This window comes from Lolium perenne, chromosome 1, assembly GCF_019359855.2.
Source record: "Lolium perenne isolate Kyuss_39 chromosome 1, Kyuss_2.0, whole genome shotgun sequence".
Taxonomy (NCBI): Eukaryota; Viridiplantae; Streptophyta; class Magnoliopsida; order Poales; family Poaceae; genus Lolium; species Lolium perenne.
This window is the reverse complement of record NC_067244.2, coordinates 220243469-220271000: the sequence shown is the minus strand read 5'-3', so window position 1 is coordinate 220271000 and position 27532 is coordinate 220243469. Positions and strand designations below refer to the sequence as shown.

Below are 27532 nucleotides of genomic sequence, written 5' to 3'. Positions count from 1 at the left end.
CCAGTGCCTCGACGATCGATGCAGTGCCTTGACGATCGATGCAGTGCCTTGGCTACCGATGCAGTGGCTTGACGATCACTGCAGTGCCTTGGCTACCGATGTAGTGCCCTGCCAACTGAAGAAGTGTACTGCCTACCCGAAGTCTGCACTGCCTACCGACTCGGTGGACTAAATATTGGAAGGCAGTGCCTTGCCTACCGATGCAGTACACTACGTTGACGCAGTGCAGCTGTTACCCGAGCCAGTTGTGCCATGACGATCGATGCAGTGCCTTGATGATCGATGTAGTGCCTTGGCTACCGATGCAGTGGCTTGACGATCACTGCAATGCCCTGGCTATCGATGTAGTGCACTACGTTGATGTAGTGTTACCCAAGGCATTAGTGCCTTGCCTACCGACGCAACCGACGTAGTGCACTTCTTACGAGAAGGCAGTGCCTTGCCTACCGACGCAGCTGACGCAACGCACTGCTTACGAGAAGGCATCGCCCTTCCTACGGACACAATGCACGGTTACCTGAGGCAGCAGTTGCCTACCGACGCAATCGACACAGTGCACTGCTTACGAGAAGGCAATGCCCTGCCTACCGTTATCGATGCAGTGCACTACGTTGACGTGGCCTTGACGATCGATGCAATGCCCTGGCTACCGATGCAGTGCCTTGACAATCGATGCAATGCCTTGGCTACTGATGCAGTGCCTTGCTGATCGCTGCAATGCCCTGGTTACCGATGCAGCGCATTGCCGATCGCTGCAATGCCCTGTCTAGCGATGCAACGCCTTGCCGATCGCTGCAATGCCCTGGCTACCGATGCGCGTTCTCGCCAACGATTTAAGTATACCGCCTACTCCGAAGTCGGTGCAGATCGCCACCGACTCGGTGGACTACATATTGGAAGGTAGTGCCTTGCCTACCGATGCAGTACACTATGTTGACGCAGTGCACCTGTTACCCGAGCCAGCAGTGCCTTGACGATCGATGCAATGCCCTTACTACCAATGCAGTGCCTTGACGATCGATGAAGTGCCTTGGCTACCGATGCAGTTGCTTGACGATCACTGCAATGCCCAGGCTATTGATGTAGCACTACGTTGACGCAGTGTGTTACCGGCATTAGTGCCTTGCCTACCGACGCAACCGACGCAGTGCATTGCTTACGAGAAGGCAATGCCTTGCCTACCAACGCAGCTGACGCAGCGCACTGCTTACGAGAAGGCAGCGCCCTTCCTACGGACGCAATGCACGGTTACCTGAGGCAGCAGTTGCCTACCGACGCAACCGACACAGTGCCTTGCTTACGAGAAGGCAATGCTCTGCCTACCGCTATCGATGCAGTGCACTACGTTGACGTGGCCTTGATGATCGATCAATGCCCTGGCTACCCATGCAGTGCCTTGACGATCGATGCAATGCCCTGGCTATCGATGCAGCGCCTCGCTGATCGCTGCAATGCCTTGGTTACCGATCCAGCGCCTTGCGGATCGCTGCAATGCCCTGTCTAGCGATGCAGCGCCTTGCTGATCGATGCAGTGCCCTGCCAACTGACGAAGTTTACCGCCTACCCGAAGTCATTGCACTGCCTACCGACTCGGTCGACTACATATTGGAAGGCAGTGCCTTGCCTACCGATGCAGTACACTACGTTGACGCAGTGCAGCTGTTACCCGAGCCAGTTGTGCCATGACGATCGATGCAGTGCCTTGATGATCGATGTAGTGCCTTGGCTACCGATGCAGTGGCTTGACGATCACTGCAATGCCCTGGCCATCGATGTAGTGCACTACGTTGATGTAGTGTTACCCAAGGCATTAGTGCCTTGCCTACCGACGCAACCGACGTAGTGCACTTTTTACGAGAAGGCAGTGCCTTGCCTACCGACGCAGCTGACGCAACGCACTGCTTACGAGAAGGCATCGCCCTTCCTACGGACACAATGCACGGTTACCTGAGGCAGCAGTTGCCTACCGACGCAATCGACACAGTGCACTGCTTACGAGAAGGCAATGCCCTGCCTACCGCTATCGATGCAGTGCACTACGTTGACGTGGCCTTGACGATCGATGCAATGCCCTGGCTACCGATGCAGTGCCTTGACAATCGATGCAATGCCTTGGCTACTGATGCAGTGCCTTGCTGATCGCTGCAATGCCCTGTCTAGCGATGCAACGCCTTGCCGATCGCTGCAATGCCCTGTCTAGCGATGCAACGCCTTGCCGATCGCTGCAATGCCCTGGCTACCGATGCAGTGCCCTGCCAACTGACGAAGTATACCGCCTACCCGAAGTCATTGCACTGCCTACCGACTCGGTGGACTACATATTGGAATGTAGTGCCTTGCCTACTGATGCAGTACACTATGTTGACGCAGTGCACCTGTTACCCGAGCCAGCAGTGCCTTGACGATCGATGCAATGCCCTTACTACCAATGCAGTGCCTTGACGATCGATGAAGTGCCTTGGCTACCGATGCAGTTGCTTGACGATCACTGCAATGCCCTGGCTATTGATGTAGCACTACGTTGACGCAGTGTGTTACCGGCATTAGTGCCTTGCCTACCGACGCAACCGACGCAGTGCATTGCTTACGAGAAGGCAATGCCTTGCCTACCAACGCAGCTGACGTAGCGCACTGCTTACGAGAAGGCAGCGCCCTTCCTACGGACGCAATGCACGGTTACCTGAGGCAGTAGTTGCCTACCGACACAACCGACACAGTGCACTGCTTACGAGAAGGCAATGCTCTGCCTACCGCTATCGATGCAGTGCACTACGTTGACATGGCCTTGACGATCGATGCAATGCCCTGGCTATCGATGCAGCGCCTCGCTGATCGCTGCAATGCCCTGGCTATCGATGCAGCGCCTCGCTGATCGCTGCAATGCCCTGGTTACCGATCCAGCGCCTTGCGGATCGCTGCAATGCCCTGTCTAGCGATGCAGCGCCTTGCTGATCGATGCAGTGCCCTGCCAACTGACGAAGTTTACCGCCTACCCGAAGTCATTGCACTGCCTACCGACTCGGTCGACTACATATTGGAAGGCAGTGCCTTGCCTACCGATGCAGTACACTATGTTGACGCAATGCACCTGTTACCCGAGCCAGCAGTGCCTTGACGATCGATGCAATGCCCTGACTACTGATGCAGTGCCTTGACGATCGATGAAGTGCCTTGGCTACCGATGCAGTGGCTTGACGATCACTGCAATGCCCTGGCTATCGATGCAGTGCACTACATTGACGCAGTGTTACCGGCATTAGTGCCTTGCCTACCGACGCAACTGACGCAGTGTACTGCTTACGAGAAGGCATTGCCTTGCCTACCAATGCGGTGACACGAGCATCGCTACGAGAAGCGGCGCCCTTCCTACGGACGAATGCACGGTTACACTGAGGCGTTAGCTTCCTACGACGCAACAAACCACGGTAATCGCTTACGAGAAGGCAATGCCCTGCCTACCGCTTTCGATATAATGCACTACGTTAACGTGGCCTTGACGATCGATGCAATGCCTTGGCTACCGATGAAGTGCCTTGACGATCGATGCAATGCCCTGGCTACCGACGCAGTGCCTGCAATGCCCTGGTTAGCGATGCAGCGCCTTGCCGATCGCTGTAATGCCCTTTCTAGCTATGGAGCGCCTTGCCGATCGCTGCAATGCCCTGTCTACCGATGTAGTGCCCTGCCGACTGACAAAGTGTACTGCCTACCCGAAGTCATTGCATTGCCTACCAACTCGGTGGACTACATATTAGAAGGCAGTGCCTTGCCTACCGATGCAGTACACTACGTTGACGCAGTGCACCTGTTACCTGAGCCAGTAGTGCCATGACGATCGATGTAGTGCCTTGACGATCGATGCAGTGCCTCGATGATCGATGTAGTGCCTTGACGATCGATGTAGTGCTTTGGCTACCGATGCAGTGGTTTGACGATCACTGCAATGCCCTGGCTATCGATGTAGTGCACTACGTTGATGTAGTGTTACCCGAGGCATTAATGCCTTGCCTACCGACGCAACCGACGTAGTGCACTTCTTACGAGAAGGCAGTGCCTTGCGTACCGATGCAGCTGACGCAGCGCACTGCTTACGAGAAGGCAGCGCCCTTCCTACGGACGCAATGCACGGTTACTTGATGCAGCAGTTGCCTACCGACGCAACCGACACAGTGCACTGCTTACGAGAAGGCAATGCCCTGCCTACCGCTATCTATGCAGTGCACTACGTTGACGTGGCCTTGACGATCGATGCAATGCCCTGGCTACCGATGCAGTGCCTTGACGATCGATGCAATGCCTTGGCTACTGATGCAGTGCCTTGCTGATCGCTGCAATGCCCTGGTTACCGATGGAGCGCCTTGCTGATCGCTGCAATGCCCTGTCTAGCGATGCAACGCCTTGCCGATCGCTGCAATGCCCTGGCTACCGATGTAGTGCCCTGCCAACTGACGAAGTGTACCGCCTACCCGAAGTCATTGCACTGCCTACCGACTCGGTGGACTACATATTGGAAGGCAGTGCCTTGCCTACCGATGCAATACACTATGTTGACGCAGTGCACCTGTTACCCGAGCCAGCACTGCCTTGACGATCGATGCAATGCCCTTACTACCGATGCAGTGGCTTGACGATCGATGAAGTGCCTTGGCTACCGATGCAGTGGCTTGACGATCGATGAAGTGCCTTGGCTACCGATGCAGTGGCTTGACGATCACTGCAATGCCCTGGCTATCGATGCAGTGCACTACATTGACGCAGTGTGTTACCGACATTAGTGCCTTGCCTACCGACGCAACCGACGCAGTGCACTGCTTACGAGAAGGCAATGCCTTGCCTGGCAACGCAGCTGACGCAGCGCACTGCTTACGAGAAGGCAGCGCCCTTCCTACGGACGCAATGCACGGTTACCTGAGGCAGCAGTTGCCTACCGACGCAACCGACAAAGTGCACTGCTTACGAGAAGGCAATGCTCTGCCTACCTCTATCGATGCAGTGCACTACGTTGACGTGGCCTTGACGATCGATGCAATGCCCTGGCTACCGATGCAGTGCCTTCACGATCGATGCAATGCCCTGGCTACCGATGCAGTGCCTCGCTGATCGCTGCAATGCCCTGGTTACCGATCCAGCGCCTTGCGGATCGCTGCAATGCCCTGTCTAGCGATGCAGCGCCTTGCTGATCGATGCGCAAAGGTGCCACTGCTACCGATGCAAAGGCTCTCGCTAACCCGACGGCTTCACCGCCTACCCGAAGTCATTGCACTGCCTACCGACTCGGTGGACTACATATTGGAAGGCAGTGCCTTGCCTACCGATGCAGTACACTGTGTTGACGCAGTGCACCTGTTACCCGAGCCAGCAGTGCCTTGACGATCGATGCAATGCCCCGACTACCGATGCAGTGCCTTGACGATCGATGCAGTGCCTTGGCTACCGATGCAGTGGCTTGACGATCACTGCAATGCCCTGGCTATCGATGCAGTGCACTACGTTGACGCAGTGTTTCCCGAGGCATTAGTGCCTTGCCTACCGACGCAGCCGACGTAGTGCACTGCTTACGAGAAGGAAGTGCCTTGCCTACCGACGCAGCTGACGTAGCGCAGTGCTTACGAGAAGGCAGCGCCCTTCGTACCAACGTAGTGCTCGGTTACCTGAGGCAGCATTTGCCTACCGACGCAACCGACACAGTGCACTGCTTACGAGAAGGCAATGCCCTGCCTACCGCTACCGATGCAGTGCACTACGTTGACGCGGCCTTGACGATAGATGCAATGCCCTGGCTACCGATGCAGTGCCTTGACGATCGATGCAATGCCCTGGCTACCGATGCAGTGCCTTCGTGATCGCTGCAATGCCCTGGTTACCGATGCAGCGCCTTGCCGATCGCTGCAATGCCCTGTCTAGCGATGCAGTGCCTTGCCGATCGCTGCAATGCCCTGGCTACCGATGTAGTGCCCTGCCAACTGACGAAGTGTACTGCCTACCCGAAGTCATTGCACTGCCTACCGACTCGGTGGACTACATATTGGAAGGTAGTGCTACTGACGCACGCAACGCACACAGTGCAACACAAAACATAATAATTAGGCAGTGTGGTGCACTGCGACAAAAGGCAGTGAGAACAAAAAAGCAGTGTGTGGGTGAATAGGAAGGCAGTGCACCGCCGCTTGGTGCATTGCGACAAAAGGCATTGAAACGCACGACAAAAAAGCAGTGTGTGGGCTATGCATTGCCAATACACTGCTCGATGTACTATGATTGAAGGGAGTGCAATGCCGAACAAGAAGGCAACCCTTAGGAATTGTAGGCGGTGCAACGTATGCACTCAAAGCAGTTCTTTTTTTTATCGAAACCTAGCAACATGGTACCAGTTTTGAAGATGTTGACGCGACAAGCACATTGGTGAAAATGGATCGTAATTTGGACACTTCGAAAGTTATATTGTTTTTCGTATTTGAATTTGAATCTTAGAAAAAAGAGAAAACCAAGGACGTGCACCATCGTTGCTTGTCTAGTAGCAAGAGGTTGCGCGTCAGACCTGGCTGCACTTGGTTGTGCCACGTATACACAACAGCCAAGAGACACATCACCTCCCTAGGAGGGCGCTCTTTTTCTAGCCAAATTGGAGGGAAATAGAAGAATCAACATTTTATTGTGGAATAGAAGTGCACAAGAGATGTGAAAGACAAAAGACATAGAGGGGAATAGAAGTGCACAAGAGATGTGGTCCATAGGCCTATAGCATAGCGTTTTGGGGTCGTAAGATGATTTTCAGGACCGGTGGATCATGATAACTAATTTTAGTAGGACGTTCTCCATTTAGGTGAATGATGCCATCAACGAACATGGGAAGCGGCATACTGGTTTTCGGTCCCGAGATGGTTAACACAATCGGTGGGTTAGATAGTTATAGGACATCCTAAAAATTAATTGTTTTCGCGTTCCGTTTTCGTGGGCCCTGTAGGCCTATAGCAGTGTTTCTGGGTTCTATTGGATTACGATAATGATTACTAGGACATCGCCAAAACTTGCCGGTTTTGCTTTTTTGCCCTAGCACACGTTTTGGGGGCCCGAAACGATTTTCATGTCAGATGTATGGCAAACGGTTACAAGGGCATCACGATAAGTCATGTTTTCACGTTTTATAGGCACTTTCGTGATCGCACTCAAACCAACTGGCTTCAGCTGCCACACCTGCATATCTATTGTGTTACATAATATGCTCTATATTTGCAATAAGACCGATGCGTGTATCACGTCCAGAACGATGCAAGATAAACATGTCTTTTGAGGGGCTACAACAAGGGTAGAAGGCTAACCCCACCATAACTATTATTTTAAGTTAAGGCATAGGGTGATGCCTTCAACATTGTGAGAACGAAGCAATTTAAACAAGAAACATTTTGAGTTGAGCCACTTTTTACAACACATCTTTCGTGGGGCCCAAATGGCCATCCAAGCACTCATTTACTCTCCTTCTGCCCTAATTCGTGTGACACCTCCCTTCTCCTTCACCACATAATTCATTCTCTCCTTCCTTGTGATATAAGCAAACGACACCATCATATTACCCTTTACCACAACAACCATAACAGAACAACAAAGTAAATCAAAGAAGGGAGACAAAGGTAGGAACTTGAGAGATGGTGGATTTGTTTGTAAACCTAAGAGACCAAAACGATGATCAGGTGGTGGCAAAGACCCAACGACGACATACACTCCTTTATGGCACCCTATGCTAGATGGTTAAGGCAAGTGTGAGGCCTTACTATCCAAAGGCACCTTAACATTGATGTCATACTAAGACAACACCTTAAAACCCATGGTAGTAACTCAACTCATTGGTGCACAAGCCATCCTTCCTTGCCTCTAGTTGGGTTTCTTTCTTCTCCATGGTGTGCCTAGAACTGCTTTGCCATTATATCCTTCATACCTGATAACACACATAATAATATGCGCTTTAGGTAGTAGCCAATTCTCATGCAAATGAAGAGGCACTGAGAAGATTCATTTGTTACCATTTTGGCCAAGCGGTTTGACTTATGCTCTTGTTGTCGGGTCAACTATCATGGGTGTGAAGAAATGTTTGTTGTAGATATCTTTGTGCACTTGATGTCTTTGACACCAAGTTGGGGCAAGCCACCCTCCCTTGCCTCGGTGAAGATATGTGTTGTCAAATATGGCCCAACTCAAAATGTTTCTTGTTTTAATTGCTTTGTTCGACGTTACGCCTTAACCGCTAATAATAGTTATGGTGGGGGTTAGCCATCTAGCCTTGTTGTAGCCCCTCAAAAGACATGGTTATCTTGCATCATTCTGAACGTGATACAAGCATCGGTCGTATTGCAAATATAGAGCATGTATGTAACACAATAGTTTCTTGGGTGCATATGCATGTGTGGCAGCTGAAGCCATTTGGTTTGAGTGCGACTTATCGTGATGCCCTAGTAGCCGTTTACCATATATATGACATGAAAATTGTTACGGCCCCAAAACATGTGGTAGGGCCAAAAAGAATGCAAAAAAAAGTTTTGGCGACGATCCACAAGTCATGGAAATCATCTTAGGACCCTGAAACATTGCTATAGGCCTATAGCGCCCACGAAAACGGCAAGAAAACGCGAAAACTATTAGTTTTATGACGTCCTATAACAATCTACCGCGACCCAACGGTTGTATTACCATCTTGGGACCCAATACTGGTATGCCACTTCCCATGTTCCTTGGTGTCATCATTCACCTAAATGTAGAATGCCCTAGTAATAGTTATCGTGATCTACCGGTCCAGGAAATCATCTTATGACCCCAAAACGCTATGCTATAGGCCTATAGCCCGCGAAAAAAGTTAGTTTTTATGAAGTCTTATAATAGTTTACCTTGACCCACTGGTCATGTAAACTATCTTGGACCCAAAACCGGTTTGCCACTTCCCATGTTCCTTGGTGGCACCATTCACCTAGTTTCCATTCTGGACCTTTAATGCCATTTCTATGGGAACAATGGGAAGAGCTCTACCAAAATGCAAATTGCTAGAAGAGGTATGCAAACAACAACAAAGCTTTTTATCTCAAGTAAGTTGGGGTAGGCTAAAGATGAAACCCAATAAAAACTGTCCCATCTAGAGTGAAGAGACCAAAAGGTAATGAAAGTACATCAAATGTAAATTAAGGTTGTGACAAGTGGATTGTTGATTTCTACGTGGTGCTATTAATTGCCAAATCTATAGGTACATTCCATTCCTTCATGTCCCTTTTACCACCTTTTCCCATGTCAACTTTGGTCGCCCTTGCCCATGTTGGTATCTTCGTACCCTTGGCGTCCCACTATTCAAAGATGTTTCAGGAGGCGCTTTCGTGGGACCTTTCATAGAGGATGCCAGATGCTTGTCACCACTTCATCCACCCATGCTATGATTATGGGTTTAACATCCTCATCGATACTGACCATTGCTCTGCAACATTGATCCCAATTATCAAAAAGGTGTCCATGTTAGTCACCATTTGTCCACATCGATATTGGGCATTGTTGTGCAGCATCGATCCCAGTTATCAAAATGTGTCCCTGATAGTCACCATTTGTCCTTCTAGAGTAACCTCTCCCTCGCACCCAACAACGCTAACATCACCTCATATACTCATTGTTCGTCATGCTAAGTCTAAGGATTCCAAAGTCTATCTCCAAAGATCTAAGTTGTATTGACGCCCTCCCTACTTTCATCTACTACCACCACATCATCAACAAATAGCATACACCAAGGAATATCTATCCTTTGTGAGTCATCCATCCATCACTAAGGAAAAAATGTACGACCTCAACGCTAACCCTTGATATAATCCTATCGTAATTGGAAAGGCATCGTGTCAGACATAAGTGACTATGGTACCTGGAATGACATGAAAGCGATGAAGCATTGTGCATCGCTTTGACCGTTGTTGCAAGTGAAGATGATACAATGGTGGTACTCCAACACTGTCGGTAGGACCATATGTCCTTTGATACTATGAGTAAGGTATTCCATAACTATGAAAAAGGTTCATAAAGGAAAGCTCATGTTATATACACGTGAGTCGTGGACTCCGGACCATGTCACCCTTTGTGTTGCTACACTCTAATGTTCAGACTTCTCATGTAGTCTCTATTAGTTGAATGAAGTTCTTTGTTAGCTTCAGTGATTGTTGCCACAGATAGTTTGGATATATTTTATGAAACAAAAATTTGAGGTGCTTAATTGTCTTAGGGACTTTTATGCATATATTCAAAATAATTCTATATGTGTATTCACATTATTCGAATTGATAATGGGACAACCATTAATTTGGCACATCTCTTATGGAGAAAGTTACACTTCATCAAACTTTGTGTCCTTATACTTCTCCATAGATTGGCGGAGCTAAAAGGAGGAACAAACATGATATGTGCTGGAGGTAGCTCAATCACTTGTTTCCATAAGTGGGCACTTCTCCATAGATTGGCGGAGCTAAAAGGAGGAACAAACATGATATGTGCTGGAGGTAGCTCAATCACTTGTTTCCTATGAATGTGCCCATTTATGGAGTGAAGTGATTATGGTTGTTACTTATCTCATTAACCAGATGCCATCAAGATTGCTTAGGATGAAGATTATATGGAAGAGCTTTGTCAAAAACGAGTTCATTACATCGCCAAAGGTATTTGGATGTACATGTTTTGTTAGACCAGAAACCTTTAATGGGAAAATTAGATCTACTTGTTGTTAAGTGAATCTTTGTTGGATACTCATTTAGACAAAGGGGCTACAAGTGTTGGAGCCCTAGCGAGCAGAGAACATTTGTGAGCATGGATAAGAAAACTCTATGGAGAGAAGATAGATCCCAACTGTTTATTTGATTTTGACTCTCCTAACACAAGTGATGCTAGTCAAGGGGGGAGTGTGAACCATTGGGGACAAAGGATGAACCACCATGGATACTTAAATTTTACTTAACCACAGTAGCATCTTATGTGAGGTCCCCACTTTAAACCGTTCCAAATTGTACATAACCAAATAAATAGCTATTATATTTCACTTCATAACGTTTACCATCTTTCTTCTGCTTATTTGAGCTCTAGTGGGAGATATGACCTATGCACCAAGACACTATCACACACAAGACCACAAAGAGAGATTTATAATTTATATTTTTCCTGGAAGCTTTTGTATACGATAAGTGAGTTTTGTTTTGTTAATGAACACCCATGGAGTAAGCCTAGTTGAGCTAGGGCCCGATTTGCTTGCTCCATAAAAGAACATGGGCACATGGCATAGATTTTATCACAAAGACATAAACTGTACTCGACTTGTGTTTCTTTAGCCAGCTAAATTAAGATATTGGCCTTTTTTGAAACATCAAAAGGTAAAAGCCTTTTTTGCTCTTCCCAAATGCTAGTGTACACATGTTTCCAGTGCTGTCAAATTGTTTTTTGAGGATTGTACTTTTGTTAACCTGTTACTTGAAAATGCCTTTCTTTTCTGCAGCCACCTGAAGTGAAGTGGACTCAGGGAAGCCTTAATTTTTGCTTCTTTAAGGATGCCAGATATTAAGGTTGTCCTTTGTGCCTGTTGCTTTCCTCATTTTATCATCACTGATGAAATCAATGAGAGCTAGCATAACATGAATGCAGGTATGCATAAGTAGCGTTGCTCCTGCATTTGGCATAACATAATATATTCTTGGCTGGAAGTTATCAGTACCTAAATAAAAGTCTTTAGATTTTTGCTCCAGCGAAATGTTGTGTTTTCACTTCTACTTGATTCTAGTAGCAACTTTTTATTGCCTTTGCTATGTTATTCTGTTATTGTACATTGTGCTTGACACGTTCCACTATGTTGTTTTCAGTAGTGTCACACCGCAGAAACAAACACAGAGCTAATCTGCATTTTCTGATTATTGGTGACCTATGTTGCCATTATTAATTCTTTTCCCATTCTGCTGAAAGGTGTACCATTCTGTTCCTGTATTGCTAGAACCCTAAGGCACAAAATATTTAATGCGTCTCTTTTGTGTTATTGTTCTTGTTCAAATTGGCAACATAATGGTGAAGTTCAAAATAATATTTTTCTCCTGCTGACTTCTGACTTGAACCTAGGAAAATTCTTCAAGCTGGAACCCTAGACCCCACCTCCAAAGGACCTGATTTTATATTAAAATAATAATAATGGTGAAATGTGCTTTTAAAGAAATAGAAGTGACACACTCCATAGGAGCATAATTTTGTTGCTAACATGGCTGCTAAACATATTTTTGCTATCTGAAGGTACTAAATGGAACCTTTTGGTAGTATGTCAGCTATCAAATATGTGAGGCATATATAAATGCTTACTTGACTGCAACATACCTCATGCAGCCTAGGAAATGCTTACTTATCTGCAACATACCTCATGCAGCCTAGGAGTGGTACTGGTAATGAGGGTGATAAGGTTTAGGCTTCTGCTAGTTGATGCATCCGACCAAACATGAAGCTCAACAACGCTGCTGTAGAGTAGTAGCTTTTTTCATATTGCAAGCTTTGTAGACCCCTCAAAGCTGCTGAAGTTTGTTGCCCCTGATGGTCTTGTCATTTTGCTTTCAGATTTTCTAAATAAAACAGGGTGTGGCTTGTTCAGAAAATATATACTCCCTCCGTTCCTATATATAAGCCATATAGTTTTTTGAAAAAAATTCCAGAATATAAGGTTTATTGCGTTGCTCTACTTGTATGGACAATATTTTTGGAGATTTGATTAGGTTTACTTATCTTATGCAAAGTCCTCTATTAGCTCACGGCAATTACTTACGGTTAACCCTAGCCAAACATGGTGTAATTTTTCCTAAATATGCATTTCTTAATTTCCGTGCCAGAAATTATATGGCTTATATTTAGGACCGGAGGGAGTATATGCTTACCAAATGAACTGCTCAATTTGCTCACTTGGTAATATTGAATGCTTCTGTAGGATCTTAAAATGGCTACAGACAAAGATGCGCATTTCACGGTTCTTCTGACAAATTTCTACGGTACGTTGATGTAACCTAATATTTCAGCTTGCTCTAGTGAGGTTTTACTAGTTTAGTTACATTGTGCAAAATTGTTCTGCATGGCACATTTGTTTGCTGCTACCTTTCCGTTTTTGGAAACCTCTAAAGTTGGCACTGATATTTGGTTCAGGACCAAGCAACACGTTTGCTACTGCTCGCTGCTCATTCGAGGACTTTTGTGGTCAAACTGTTCATTAGCTCTAAAGCTATCCGGATTCAGGATGTGCTCTTTTATTCTGCAGAGTTTCTTTTTTAGTTATGTTTCTGGGAGTTGGACGGTGCTGCTAGTCGAGATGATATCTGAAAAAGAAACATTCGGATTCAAAGAAGTCTCGCTGTCTTGCTTCATTTATTCGTATGCATGTGACATGATCCGGGGGCATTGAACACCAAAGCTAGTCCGGTGGCAGATATAGCTGTTTATTGTGAAACTTCAGTGGATGCTGCACTTGCAATCTATGACCAGGCGAAGCCCTGTTCGTTCTTTCTTTCTTTCAGATTGGCACTGTGCACATTGTGCAAAAACTGCAAACTGTAGTGCACAGATCAAGCCCAAGCTCGTTTTGTTGTCTTAGTTGCCGTTGGTGCTGTGAAGCATCATCTGCTATAACAGAGATCGGTGGTGACGATGTATGCTGTTTTCAAGTCTGAGAGATTGCTTCAGCTGTGATCCTACTCCTAGTTAGCAGATGTAAATCGAAATTCGCTGCTCCCTCCAGCCCAAATTATTTGGCGTGGCTATATACTATGTTCAGTATAAATGTACTGTTATGCCGTGTCAATGAATAACGGCTAGAGGGTGTACATGTTTATTGTTCAATTGAAACGACCCCAGTCCATTTAGCGACTGTCAAGGGCTCATGACCTACCGATTTACACTTATCATCAGATAGTAACCAACTAACGAATGTTACTTTTTTTGCATGAAAGCAAAAGGAAGTAAATATGCACGCTTGCATGTCCAGACGAAGTAAATATGCTAGTTTGTTGGTGCATTCAACCTCTGAACATTCGTTACTGGCGCGATTTGTACTGTATTTGCCACCAGATTATCATTCTGGGGTGATTTCGTTTGTATAGTACGTACTACGTGTATTTGCATTTGGAATTAGACCAGCCGGTCCGTTGGGCCCTGCAATGTTCCTCTTGGGCCGAGCCGTTGTGGTGGGCTGGTGGCGTGGTGCGGACCAGACCACTCCAGGCGAGCGACTATGCTGAAAAAGAACAACTCGGGCGAGCCACGAGACCACGACTCCAGAAAAGAGATACCGTGGGGGCGGCGCGGCGGCGAACGACAGAGAGTCAGAGACGGCGAGCGGCTCGGCAGCTCCACCTCCCGCCGGTGCCCCGCTCTGCGCGGCTGCGCCATACTCGCACCTCCGCTCCCGTGCAAACTGCCCGGCCACGATTCGGAGCTCGCCCCGCCGGAATCGCACCCGCGCGAACCTGTTCGCTCGAGAAAACCAGAAGCTGAGGCCTCCCTCCCCGACGCGGCGGCGCGCAGGTTAGGCCTCCCTCATCCACATCCTACCTTCCCGCCCCTATTCCCTCTACCCCCCCCCCCCCCCCCCCCCCCCTCCCTGCCGTTAGGTCTCCCTGCCCGAGCGCCCGCGCCGCCGGCTTCCCCTACTCCCCGGGGCCCTTGCGCCGCCCCTGTCCATGGGATTTCCCGCTCCACGAGCGGGAGTGTCCCGACCCTCTTCAAGCGGGGCAACAGGCTACTGTACTACTTAGTTTATGCAGTCTAGATAGTTTTTTTTTATGTTTCGTTTTTTCTTGGTGGTCTACTGTACTTCGAGCAGCAGCTTCGTACAATACAATGCACTCTACGTGCTTGCTGAAATGCGTTAGCGCTTCCCCGAAAAAAAAAAGAAAAAAAAGGAATGCATTAGCGCCAGTGTACTTTAGTTCTTTCTGTTTGTGCTTTGTACTAGCTAGATAGCGAAAAGTGAGTTAGCTAATACCTGATACCACCCTGTTATTGTATGTGCAAAATAACATATATACATTCTAATATACACATGCTAATTTTCGTACATGTGTACATAAGTTTACATTGTCCAAACTTAACAAATCATCCAATTTCAACCGGGGCAACAGGCTACTGTACTACTTAGTTTATGCAATCTAGATAGTTTTTTTTTTTATGTTTCGTTTTTTCTTGGTGGTCTACTGTACTTCGAGCAGCAGCTTCGTACAATACAATGCACTCTACGTGCTTGCTGAAATGCGTTAGCGCTTCCCCGAAAAAAAAACAAAAAAAAGCAATGCATTAGCGCCAGTGTACTTTAGTTCTTTCTGTTTGTGCTTTGTACTAGCTAGATAGCGAAAAGTGAGTTAGCTAATACTGATACCACCCTGTTATTGTATGTGCAAAATAACATATATACATTCTAATGTACACATGCTAATTTTCGTACATGTGTACATAAGTTTACATTGTCCAAACTTAACAAATCATCCAATTTCATGGTTTCTACATCCACTTAGATGATGCGTTGAGTTTTCATTGGGCTCCATGATTTTCCTCGCACAATCTGCGCTTCTCTGTTGCCGATTTTGCTTTAAACTTTAGCACATGGCTCAAGTATCATATCGATTGCCAAGTACTTTGGCTATGGTTCACTATGTTGTTTGACACGGCAGAGATATCGCCCCTGTGCTCCTTTACCTAGGCATTGTTCCCCTTAGAAATACCGCACCAGCAGGAATTCCATTTTCCTTCCGTTTTGTTGTTTGTCAGATAACATACTATCCGTCTATATTTCATAGTATGCACCCCTTGCTGCTGCTTTCTGAAGGTGCAGTATTTCCTTAGGTGACTTCGGCTGGTCAAAACAGTTTCTTGGAGGCTACAACGTTGGTTGGACATGATTGATGACGAGTTTGACTTTGGTGACATCACCGATGCCCCAGCAGAAGTGCAAGCCGCTCCAAAGTTTCGTCCGAATGTGCGGGCAAAGCCCCGAAAGCCATCCGTGCCATCAAGACCTGTTGTACCCAATCGTTCTGTGGAAACATCCAGTGAGAAGGTTGGAGCTTTAAGCCAAGATAATTTGTCTCAAGGACTTGCTACAAATCAAGAAATTGCATCTTCAACCGTCCTTGGTAGTGAAACGATTTTTGACTCGGAAGCTCGCGAGGCTACTGTTCACACGCCTTCTGATGATGTGCTCACAGTTTCTGCTGTAGATACGATTTCTCAAAGTGAAGAGCATGATGACGATCAGTCTGAAGTAGCTGCACACCAAGAAAACTTGGTCGTTTCAGATACCCAAGCATCATCAACATATTCATCTATCAAGACTTTTGATGATTTAGCTGACTTTGGAGGACTATGTGACACACATATTGAAGAGGAAAGAGTTGCAAAGTTCAAGCCAAATAAAAAGGTGAAACTCAGTAAGGCAGCATCCAGGTCACGGAAGACGGACCAAAAGGCGGTAGCTTCTGCTGTAGACGTGGCCTCACAAAATGAAGAGGACAGTACTAATAATCTCACAGGATGCAGTGATGAGCAGCTACAAGCTCCTAGACATCAAGAACATGTACAGATCTCAGATTCTCAACCAACCTTGGGAATGGATGGCAGTACAGTTGACAATTTCTCTTACCGTGAAGAACCTATTCAAGAGGAAACGGCTGCAGAGTTAAGCCCCAAATCGCAAAGAAAACCTGGTAGTGTTTCTTCCAGGGTTGTTGAGACAAGTGATAATTCTGCAGCAGCTAATCTGGAGGTTGGGGTTTTTGCATCAGATGGTGAAGACCAGAACAATGATCTGTGTCAAAAATCTACAGATCAGGAAGCCGCTACTGTTCCAGACACTTGGCCGCCACATGTTAGTCTATATATTTACAGGTTTATAAATCTATTAGGATTTTAACTAACTTCCCAAATATAATATGCTGATGCTCTGCTTTTGATTTGTTTTTAGGATATCAATGATACTGTTGATTTAGACTCTCAAGATGGGCTCATAAATTCTCATACTGATGACACCCAAGCAATCTTTGGAGAATCCTCAGGTGTGCATTTCATTTACTTGAGGAACTTCTTTTTCCATTTGATATCTTGTAGTTCAAAGATTACGATAACCTCTTGGTCGTTGCATTAGAGAGTTTTTTTATTTATCTTTCGGGAAACCTTTATATTCCATATTGGCGTTGTGACAAGAGGGATTGAATGGGGGCGTATCTGGTGGAAACATGAAGATCCTGAAAATCTGCAAATTCCTGCTATGGTCTGTTGGATCATGTAGCAGCGGTTCAGATCTCGCCCTAGTAAAATTGCAAAAAAACGCCCGCAGCCACAAGTTAGCTTTGCATTGAGGCCCTTCCCAGTCCTAGATGTCCCCCGCGCCCCTCCCCTGGGAAAGTTGTCCCTTAGTACTGTCTCAACCTTACGTTCCTGTACCTTCCTGTGCCACTTTGTAATTCACTGTTCTAGGGATTCTAGCTCAATAGGATTATATGATTTTTCTTTATATTTCACAATATTAACTAAACAGAGTCTGTTTGGTTTAGCTAAAGTGTAATAATTTTCGATAGAGTATCTTTGTTCATAATCGAACTAATGTTGTTTAAGAATTGCATTAGTCTTCAACCCATGAGTAATAAAGTAGTATCACTTAAGCATCATGTTTTCAGCACATGTTCGCTTTACATTTTCTCAAACCATGGTGTGGAACAAAGGTAGTATCAATTAAGCATCAGCCATCACGTGGTCAGCACAAAACCTGCATTCGGCTTATTTCTAGAAATAGAAAATAATACATAAATTCTAGATAATATATACATATTTCGAATATTGGACGATAACTGATATCCCACGACAACATCTGCTTTTGAATGGATGAGGGGAGTGCGTTGAAGTGTTCCAGATATCTGCATAAAACGGAAATACACAAGTTTAGTGAGAAGATGTGGAAATCCTTTAAATTCCAGGAAATTTTCTATGTGACTTACATATATAAATATATAATATAAATGATAGGTAACATGTAATATGAGCAGGTAAGTACCCCTCTTTAAGCCTAAAAGAAGGATACCCGCGAAGGATTAAGTCCTTTAGATATATTATTCTCCAATCCGTGAAAAAATTTAATTGAGACATTCTACATCAAGTCATCTCTGTAACGTTTCTGCAATGCAAGTGTTTACCCTGTTGTAATTTAACACACAAAATAGTGAAGACAAGGTCAGTCGGAAAATTTAAATGGACACAAGATAAAGTGCATCATCACAATCATTTGTTTCTATAGGACACGATGACATCTCACTCTCCACGAGATCCATGCAAGCTGCCATTATCAACTGCATACGAAAAAAATACGAATTTCAGAATGTATTATGAGAGCAACAACATGTTTTCGTTCTGCCTCAAGGATTTTGAATCGTTTTCAGGAAAACATATGATCAATCTTTTTTACTGGTAACAAAGACTGAACACAAAAACTACAGAAAAGGAGGAGGACATCATCGCAGTCAAATTTGTACAGAACATGGAATATTTAGGAGGAAATCCTATGTCTAGTATAGAACACGTTACAAGTAATTTATTTACTAGAAAATGCTTAGAAGATCATACGTGTGCATCATCAAATGCAGCAAAAACTGCTTACATGCTTTCTCTCAACATGCCAGCTCTATCGAAATGCAAGGAATGAAATACTGCAAGTTAACTTGATGTACTGAACTGAACTGACCACAACATCATCATGACTCAAGTAATTAAGCAAATGCAAGCAATGAAATACTGCAAGTTGACTTGATGTACTGAACTGAACTGACCACAGCATCATCATGACGGCTGCCCAGGTAGTTCGGTGCTAATGATATGTTTGTTCAGCTTACTTTTGCGCTAATGAAAAAACTGTTGACTGATTGCATATGCAGTAGTGTAGAGTAGGCATATTCAAGAGCGTGACTTACGATCAGATCTCTAATGGCTACACCATTTTCTATCAATAAAGATGGTTATTCTGAAACCATATATGCTCAAACTTTCCCAATGCGTCTGTCATAAATAAATACATATTCTATCTCATGCACAGACTAGATACAAACCAATGTAATTTGTAAGAGGACAACCAATATGTATATAGTATTTTTTGTGGAGAGCATACGTGTAACATCGTTGGATGACTTATCTGCAACCCCATAAAAGATGGACATATTCTCCTCTTTTCTCACCCAGGGTTTATCTTAAGTTCTGAAAACATACAGGAGACAAACCATGAAAACTTAGGAGCGGCCTAACTGCATCCGTTCAAGGCAGTCCAGGCAACAGAATAGAAACCTCTTCTACCAGAACGTATGCAGAATAGGTGGAGCAAGAGTCGTAGGCTGATGTAATAGCTGTGCGAAGCTAGCTTTCTAGAAAGTGATGAACATCTCAAAACCCAAAACTAGTTTGTTCTAAATAAAATGAAGCTTATCCATAGGAACTAGGAAGGTTATGCATCACAACTTGTTGCAGTCATTCTTATCAACAAGCTATCAATAAATATACTCAATACTTTCTCTGCTCTAATAAAACGATATATACATGTTCTCTTGTCATGCTCTTTTGCGGAGTACACTACAACTTAATATTAACAGTGTACCGAATCAATCAACTAGGCCAACTGTCTCCTAAATCTTCAGAATAAGTTACAAACGTAACTAAATTACACAGGTAAACAGTGCAGCTACTGAGCTTGCCAATCTCGGCCGAAAAATCGACAGCTCACGCTACTCAATCATTACTCATATGTCACGAGTCAGCTGAGAGCCGACAATGCACCTAAGAGATGTAAAATTAAATAAGAATGCCGGGAGATGCGACCAGGAACCTGAAGCTCGAGGTTGAACCGGTGCAGAACTTGCAGAGATCCCTGGCGATGCGGAAGATCGATCTCCTACTTGTCAAGGCGGCGCTCGCCCTCGTCCCAGATTGGCTAAGCTTCTAGGCGTCGAGCGAGAGCCCAACGTCGCACGGAGCGGAGGAATGGGGCTAGGAGCTGTGTCGAGCGAGGCCCTATCTAACGTGGTGGTGGCGTGCTGGACTAGGCCGGTTGGGGCACCATAGCCATAGTGCTTGCCTGCTCGATCTCAGATGGGGAAAGACGAACAGGGATCTGAGAGATGAAGAAGGGGATTTCGTGGTACTGTAGTTCTGTCTTCTGTGTTTTTGCTGTTCCATGCGGCAGGGATGGAAGAGGAAGAGTATAGAAATATAGGGGAGCTTCTACAAATTGCATGGTGGTGGAAACAAATCATGAGATCTGACCGTTCGTATTTAATCCAAGGGGACGGATCGTATTTAATCCAAGGGGACGGACGGAAGTTTTCAGATTTGCAGTTTGTAGTCTATTTTCACCTGATATGTTCCCGGGATTGAACTCTAATATGAACATCACATTAGAGAGTTGGATGGACTATTTTGGTTTAGAATCTGCATTTGCTCAAATTTCTTCATTTTTGGTGGATGTTTCCTTTAAATCAGGCCCTGTTTTGATTATTTTCCCTTATATTTCTAGTAATCTTAATTAGCATTTGTTCTGCAGGTAACGATTTTTAGTTTGAACTATTACTATAATGCCTGTATAATCCACAAGTTGTGAACACATTGGTAAAACATAAATTGCCAATTGCTTCTGTACTTGTGCGATTTCATATATTCCCAATACTCTTAAACTTCTACTAGTAAATAATATAGAATAAAATATTACATGCTTTATCTGTTTACAATTTTTCTTTCTCAACATTGTGACAGGATATTAATTGTGCTACCTTGCATAATGGTCATTCTGACCAGATAGTATCTTCTGAGTTGCTGCCTGCATTTATTACTGTATAGAGCTTTGACTAGTTTTCATGGTTCTTATTTTCTCATAGTCGGCACATATTTCTGATACAGCTGAAGCGACTGGTAAATTTCTACCTAATGATGGAAGGAAAAAGGGCAAACGCAAATCAGTGACATTTGTTTTACCGGGTGATTCCGAGGTGGTCGCTCCAACAGATACCAATTCTGAGGACCGAAATAACATAAGGACTGATGAAAGTTTGAACACCTTGCCTCAGCAAACAGCTCAAAAGGTAAGTCTGCCGAAATTTGTACTTGTGATTAGATTTTTTTCAAGTACTACTCTTACTTTGTAATTTTTTCCAGCATCGTCTTACTGAAGAACTTTCAGATGATGGGGAATATACTGACAAGGAGAGTCAGTACCATGAGGGAGAACTATCAGATCATGGTGTTAAAGAACAATCAAAAATGAATGGTGAAAAACTAGATTTATCTATGAGACTAAGAACCAGGAGAAAGGAAGTTGGGGTATCTGAGCATATTACTGATGATATTTTTGATGAAGAATATGCTGAACCTTCAGCAGCCGAACAAGATAATGATAGTGGTGATGAGTACACTGGTGGAGAAAAGCAGAAGCCACAGAGGAAGTCAAGGGAGAAAGATCCAAATAAAGCACCTGTGAAGGGTTCGAGGCGCACCTCGAAGAATTCAACTACAGAAAAGCCAGCACAGCAGCGCCAGCAAAAAAATAAAAGTGAAGGGCAGTCACGCGGTCGTAAGAGAGCCTTGAAAGATGCATTGACAGAACAGCCTGAGAAGAAGCTTACTCACAGAATTCGTCAAAAAAGAACAAAAGGTATCTTGCTAAAATATTAACGGCACCCAGGCAAAAAGCATTAATATTACATAATGTAAGCTCTTAACTTATGCAATTTCGGCCTTCATAGTTTCAGAAGTCCAAACCTTACTGGCAAAACCTGATCATGAGATAGATCGCATGAAGCTAAGTGTGATGCATCTCAGGTTGTTACAAGAGGCCAGAGAGCGTATTCAGGTGAGTTGTGCTGCTGAACATTTGTTGGTTCTATTTATGAAACATTATTATGCTGTTACCTCATGATTTTGCTCTTCCCAGAGTAAAACAGTTCCGTCAGGACCATCATCCTCTAATCAAAGGTGTGCTCTTTTTTCCACTTCAACTATTATGCATGGATATTTTCTCTTTATTGTGTTTAAGTGTCATTTCTTATTTTCTATCCAGATAGTGTAGTAATATGACCAGTCGTTGACAACAATGTTGTGATTGATTTGCAAGCTTTCCATTTATCATGTAGATATTTCACTGTTTCATAGAAGTTATTTTAACCAGCTCTTCAATCACGTTTTCTACTGACTTTCTCCCCTTCCTTGGTGTTATTTCACAGCAGCTCCCTCTATGGAGATACCGATGATTTTGATCCGTTTGGAGATAACTATGCCAATGACAGAACAGAGAATGATGCGTCAGAAAATGGAATCAAACTGAATTACCATTCCTACATGAACAGAAAAACACGGGCCAGATGGACAAAATCTGACACTGACTTGTTCTACCAGGTATTTAGAAATCAACTACTCAGGAAACTGTTTTCATGTTGAATATCCATTTTTTGTGCTGACGTTTTGCTTACCTATCTATGGGAAACTTAATTTTTTTTATCGGTTCTGGTCCAGGGACTTCAACAGTTTGGTAGTGATTTTGCAATGATACAGCAACTATTCCCTGATAAGTCCCGTGATCAGGTGCGGCAAAAGTTTAAATCTGAGGAGAAAAAGCATCCAATGCAAGTCCATGATGCTATACTCCATCGATCGAAAGGTTAGCAATTGCTTTATAACTTGTCCAGGCCGTATTCTGATTTCTGATTTGTGATCGGCTTAACTTAATGGTTTTGCAACTATGTACAGATAATGTGTATTTAAAACAAGTAATCAAACAGCTCAACATTGAAGATTTGCAGAGAGACATCAACAGTGCAGATAAAAAGGAGGCTGCCTCAAATGAAGGAGACACTGGAAATGAGGTTTCTTCTGAAACTAACATGCACAGTATTTAATACTGAATTATTTCATTAACCTTTTTTTTGTATTTCTGTTTTGAAGAATGTGTCTCATGTCATCGATGAGGAGGAAGACAATGGTCCCAACTGGTCCGATGACGAGCTAGGCACGCACCAATCTGAGGTCAAAGAAGGGGATCATGCTTCTGGAAATGCCGATGATGATGACCTGGATGTTTTTGATTGGTACTAGCACGATACTCATGCGGCTGAAGTAGGATCTCATCATTCTGTCAATCCTGTGAGCAAAGGACTTTTTCTTTGTCAAATAATTTTGCACACGGTGAGTTACTGATGCGTCACAGCTGCAAATAGCAACATTTGTTACGTAGGATAGAAGTTCATTTCAGTTTTGCTCTTAACAATGTCCGAAACCAGAACATCGGGATAGTGTTCTGTTGACCATACATTGCAATCTGAAGGTGCCGAATTTTGAAGCTTTTGGTCACCTATCAAATATGTGAGGCATATTTAGATGCTTACATATCTGCAACGTATCTCATGCAGTCTGGCCGTGCTACTGTTAATGAGGTGACATGGTGTAGGCTTCTGTTAGTTGATGCATCGGATCAATCCTGAAGCTTAACATTGAAGCTGCACTCTGAATAGTTGTTGCTTTTTCTACGGTGCAACTTACTGCTGTACTTGAGTAGTTGTAGCTTTTTCTATATTTGCAACTTTGTAGTCTCCCTGAAAATTGCTGGTTCCTGATAGCAGGCCTGGCAGTGGCAGCAGTTGTTATTTTGCTTCTGGTTTTCTGAATAAAAGAAGCCATTGCCTGTTCCAAATTGCATGTGCCTAAGGAATGAACTGCTCGATATGCTCCTTTGGTAATGTTGAATGTTCTTAATAGGGGTCTTCATTTCACTGATTTATCTATGTCTTCAGCCAGCACAAAGTATCTGAAGGGGGAAAGCGTGAATGAATATTTGAATTGTGCCCACATAGTTTACTTCTGACGAATTTGCTATCTTATGTGCAATATAATATTTTCATGAGCAGCTGTTATTTGGTGTTTACCACCAGGATCACTAGTATGTGTTATTTTTCTATACAACATAGCGCAAGTATCTTCTGCCGTTCACTGTTACCTTTCTGTCTTCAGAAGCTGCTTACAGTTAGCACTGATATATGATCTAAAGCTATTGACTCAGGGCTTGCTCTTTTGATTTACTGAGTTTAATTTCCAAGCTATGGTCTCGTAGTTGGAAAGCGTTGTTCCTAATCTGATTTCAGGACTGCCAAAAAAAACAGAATACATACTTCAGTTAATTGCTCTATTTGTATTCATATAACAAGCTAAGCCGTATGATTTCCGCCGCTTGACTGGTCCGCTGGTAGCTAGCTATTTATTGTGTACTAGCATGAATGCTGCACGTGTAATCATTATATGAGCAATGGAAGGTCAGTGTCGCAACAGTGTGTTCCTGTCCTTCAGTTTTGCACTCTGCGCATTGTGCGCTGAAACTCATTTCTGTTTTCTTTGTGGTTGTGGTTACTTTAGGACATTATGTACTGAGAAACAAACCAGTCCCTTTGTCACCGTGCTCTTTTTTCAGTTTGAGAAGTTGCTTAAGCCGCGACCATCTCACTTTGGAGCTGTAAATTGAAATGTACTAGCACATATGTTCCTTGCTTGAATTCCCATGTAGTAGCAAATAAAGATGGCGTGGTGCTGCATCTTTGCTGCTCTGCATCAGCTTGGCTTCTTGGGTATAGATCGAGATCTCATGAACGCTTGCGGACAGACATGGAAACACCTCTGTGGCGGTACTGACCAATACCCTATTTGGGGAACCGGTCATGGAGCGAATCGGGGATGACATGAGGCGGAAGAATCTCATAGCAGCTCTAGACTTTCGTGAGTACAGCATGATTCTGTGTAGATTGCAATTCAGGAACCGCACACTAGTTAATCTCTGCCCCCTTCGTCCAGGACGAAGTAGATTATATGGATCGGTAGCTGCAAATGGAAGAACTGGGGCTGATATTTTCAGTTTGCGCAAGATGCGCCTTCCTTTTACATGATGAAATTGGACGCACCTCCATCGACCCTCTGAATATGCTGGACAGGGTTTCTCTCCGGTTCATCTCAGTGGCATTAAGAAAATTGGACGGGCTCCATGTTAGTCCTGGTGTGACTGACTACCTGTCAATCAGGATTCCAAACGGACAAGTATGGCCTTCCTAATCCCAAAAGGAGAAAAACTATACTCTTTCTGGAGGACGCAGCCTGTTGCTTGCTGACACAACCATCTCCGGTCTGGTCAATACAAAGCAAAGCTAACACTGGTACTGCACAGCAGACCAGAGCCACTTTTTGCTCCCCGATCGGCTCATCACGCACCGGCACCGTACGTACAGTCCCAGCTGTGGTGACGCTGAGAGCATCTTCACCACCTACAAAACCCCCAAAATATTTTGAATAAACAAATTTAAACAAACTTTGGAATTTTATTCAAATTTAGGTTTATTTACAAAATTTTGAATGATTTTTTCTTTGCAAATGTAAAATTTTGAATGAAATTTAAACTAAACTAAACCTAGATCCACGGCGGGCGTCAAGTCGAGGTCACCGCTGTCCGCCTCATCGCTGCGTCTTTGGGGCGGTAGTCGTCGGGGTCTCGAAACGACGAGAAGAAGCTGCTGCCATCGTTGTCGAAGTGGTTGACGGCGATCGCGGTGGAAGACCACCATTTGGCGTACACCGGGTCGACATGTGCCATGTCGGCCGACTAGATGTGTGGCTTGGTTAGCCCCGATGAATCGTCTGGGTCGTTGGGAGCCTACAAATGCGCATGTTTGGAGAGATACCCCTGCTCCCAGTTCGGTTGCGCCTCTGGCTCCGGCTTTGGGATGTGAAGGTGCGGGGCGCGAGATAGCGCCGGAACGAGACGCGCCCCTGCGGCTGGCGTGTCGTCTCCTATAGTCCGGGGATGATGTCACCCGAGCGGCGCAGAGGCGAGACCGGCTTTGGCTTGGAGGTGACCACCAGATGGGAGAGCGAGGACGAGAACATCGATGCGTGTGGAGGCGCGCGCCATTGATTGTGCCGTAGAAGTGGCTCGCCGTATAGTGGGGGCAGCCGTCACGGAGCCCGCCTCGACGATGGCTCATAGCCATGTGATGTGAGCATGGCGTCAAAGTTATTGCCATCCTAGAATATGTGGCGGTTGAGGCAGTTTTATGACCTGCCATAGGGGCCTTATGTCGCCGAGAGCTCCGTGTTGCACTTAGCCTCGAGAGTCCAGCTGCTACATCACACTCTCCTCCACCAAGGTGGGGTTGTACTGCTCCCACAGTGGCAGAGCGGCCCGCCATTGGCGGATGTAGGGCAGGATGTTGCCAGCGGTCTCCAGGATGGAGGGATGGCATACCCTCCCCCCCCCCCCCCCCCCCGCCGCGGGCGTGTGGGAGGCGCCAGTCCAGCGGCACAAGTAGGCGCACCTCGGCATGGACAATGGCCTCATCGCTAGTGTTGTTGCGTGGGTGAGGAGGCACGCCGCCTCTACCTCCAGTGCCACTCCCTTAGGCCTCGAGGTCGCTGACGCCCTGTGCGAAGGGGCCGGCACGGGGTAGCCAATGTTTGTATTTGGCCCCGAAATGTGTGGATGCATTGTTGGGCACACCAATATAAGCTTAAAAAGTGACCGACACCCCAATAGCGCTATTAGGTTGGTGGTGGAGCTTGTCTGCATATCTCATTTCCACGCATCCCTATATAAGGGTTAGCTTGCACACTGAGATTTTATTAGGCTCGAAAACTATTTTCAAGATGTGTCGGTGTGAGGAGAAAACATTGGCCGGCCTAAATAAAACTAATTGCGAGAATGCTGCTATTGAGGCCACCGGTGAAGAAGATGTTGTTGATAGATGTTCACAGTCCATATATACCGGGTAGCTTTTGTGCATAGCAGGGCACGCACGCGAGAAAGCGAAAATGGCTAGACGCCCCATTGACAGCAACTACTCCATGGACGCTCTCCCTCACCCAACTACCTTTCGTCGGCGAAGCTACACGCTTCCGAACAACAACTGCCAGCGGAGAAGAAATGATCCGCCGAAATCCGAGACGTCACGGAGATCCGCCCGATCCGGTGCGGGAAGCACTTGTGCACGGCCGCCCCGCGTCACCGTGGGAGGGGACACACCTTCACCCGCCCCTCGCGATCGCTCGCATCACGCACGTACTGTCGCCGTCCGCCGATCGACAGCGCTAGCAGAGTGGTAGTTGGCCGTGGCTCGGCTCGTCCCGTCCCGTCCATGGAATAATTAGAAAGAGATCTCGTCAAATAATAAACTGCGATTTAAGCTTCGCCGCCGCCGCCGGCGCACCTTCGTCCGGCGTCCACACGGGCACGGCGACGCGGATTCCACCTACTGCTAGGTGCCACTCATTAACATATGTAATCCGGGGAATTTCTTTCGTTCCTATGGAATCAGATGACGCGTACGGCTAATCTGGGATTCTATTTTTAAAACGGATCGGAAGCACACGGTGTCGCTGACCGGACCCGTCGCAGCGGAATCTGGAACGCACCGCACTCACCGGCGAGGACACCCCGCGGAGAAGCTCCACCTGCTCCCTCCCTAGCTGCGCGCGT

The 27532-nt window shown here is 45.7% G+C and overlaps 2 protein-coding genes and 1 long non-coding RNA gene across 9 annotated transcripts in view; 2 read left to right on the top strand and 1 right to left on the bottom strand.

Annotated features, from left to right (window-relative positions):
* The window catches only part of LOC127327340 (zinc finger CCCH domain-containing protein 36), a 28063-nt gene extending 14186 nt beyond the window's left edge, over positions 1-13877 (top strand). The window contains exons 6-10 of one of the 5 annotated variants that reach the window (XR_007868508.2): positions 10381-10511; positions 10593-10667; positions 11495-11561; positions 12953-13013; positions 13165-13877. The gene's annotated coding sequence lies outside the window, so the exon portion shown is untranslated. Of the gene's footprint in view, positions 1-10380; positions 10512-10592; positions 10668-11494; positions 11641-11855; positions 12899-12952; positions 13014-13164 lie in introns of those variants that run through there. The other 4 variants (XR_007868503.2, XR_007868507.2, XR_007868501.2 and 1 more) reach the window with 4 other exon arrangements.
* A 1943-nt stretch (positions 13878-15820) lies between these two features.
* On the top strand, positions 15821-23716 carry LOC127327341 (uncharacterized). 3 transcript variants are annotated; one of them, XR_007868512.2, is made up of 11 exons: positions 15821-16873; positions 16970-17060; positions 20935-21116; positions 21190-21685; positions 21777-21883; positions 21965-22005; positions 22254-22425; positions 22543-22687; positions 22777-22892; positions 22972-23211; positions 23436-23716. XR_007868512.2 is itself a non-coding variant. In XM_051354118.2 (10 exons), exons 1-10 carry the CDS (start codon positions 15905-15907, stop codon positions 23119-23121), a joined length of 2469 nt encoding a protein of 822 aa, XP_051210078.1. In that variant the 5' UTR covers positions 15821-15904; the 3' UTR covers positions 23122-23716. The 3 variants fall into 3 exon arrangements, 2 of the variants coding, with proteins under 2 accessions (XP_051210078.1, XP_051210079.1); XM_051354118.2 differs by having other exon boundaries at positions 22972-23716; XM_051354119.2 differs by having other exon boundaries at positions 15822-16873; positions 22257-22425; positions 22972-23716.
* Positions 17781-19579, bottom strand: LOC139833470 (uncharacterized). Its single transcript, XR_011749289.1, has 3 exons — positions 19160-19579; positions 18056-18347; positions 17781-17918 (listed from the first exon to the last, which is right to left on the bottom strand). It is a non-coding gene; the product is annotated as an uncharacterized lncRNA (long non-coding RNA).
* Positions 23717-27532: the final 3816 nt, after the last annotated feature.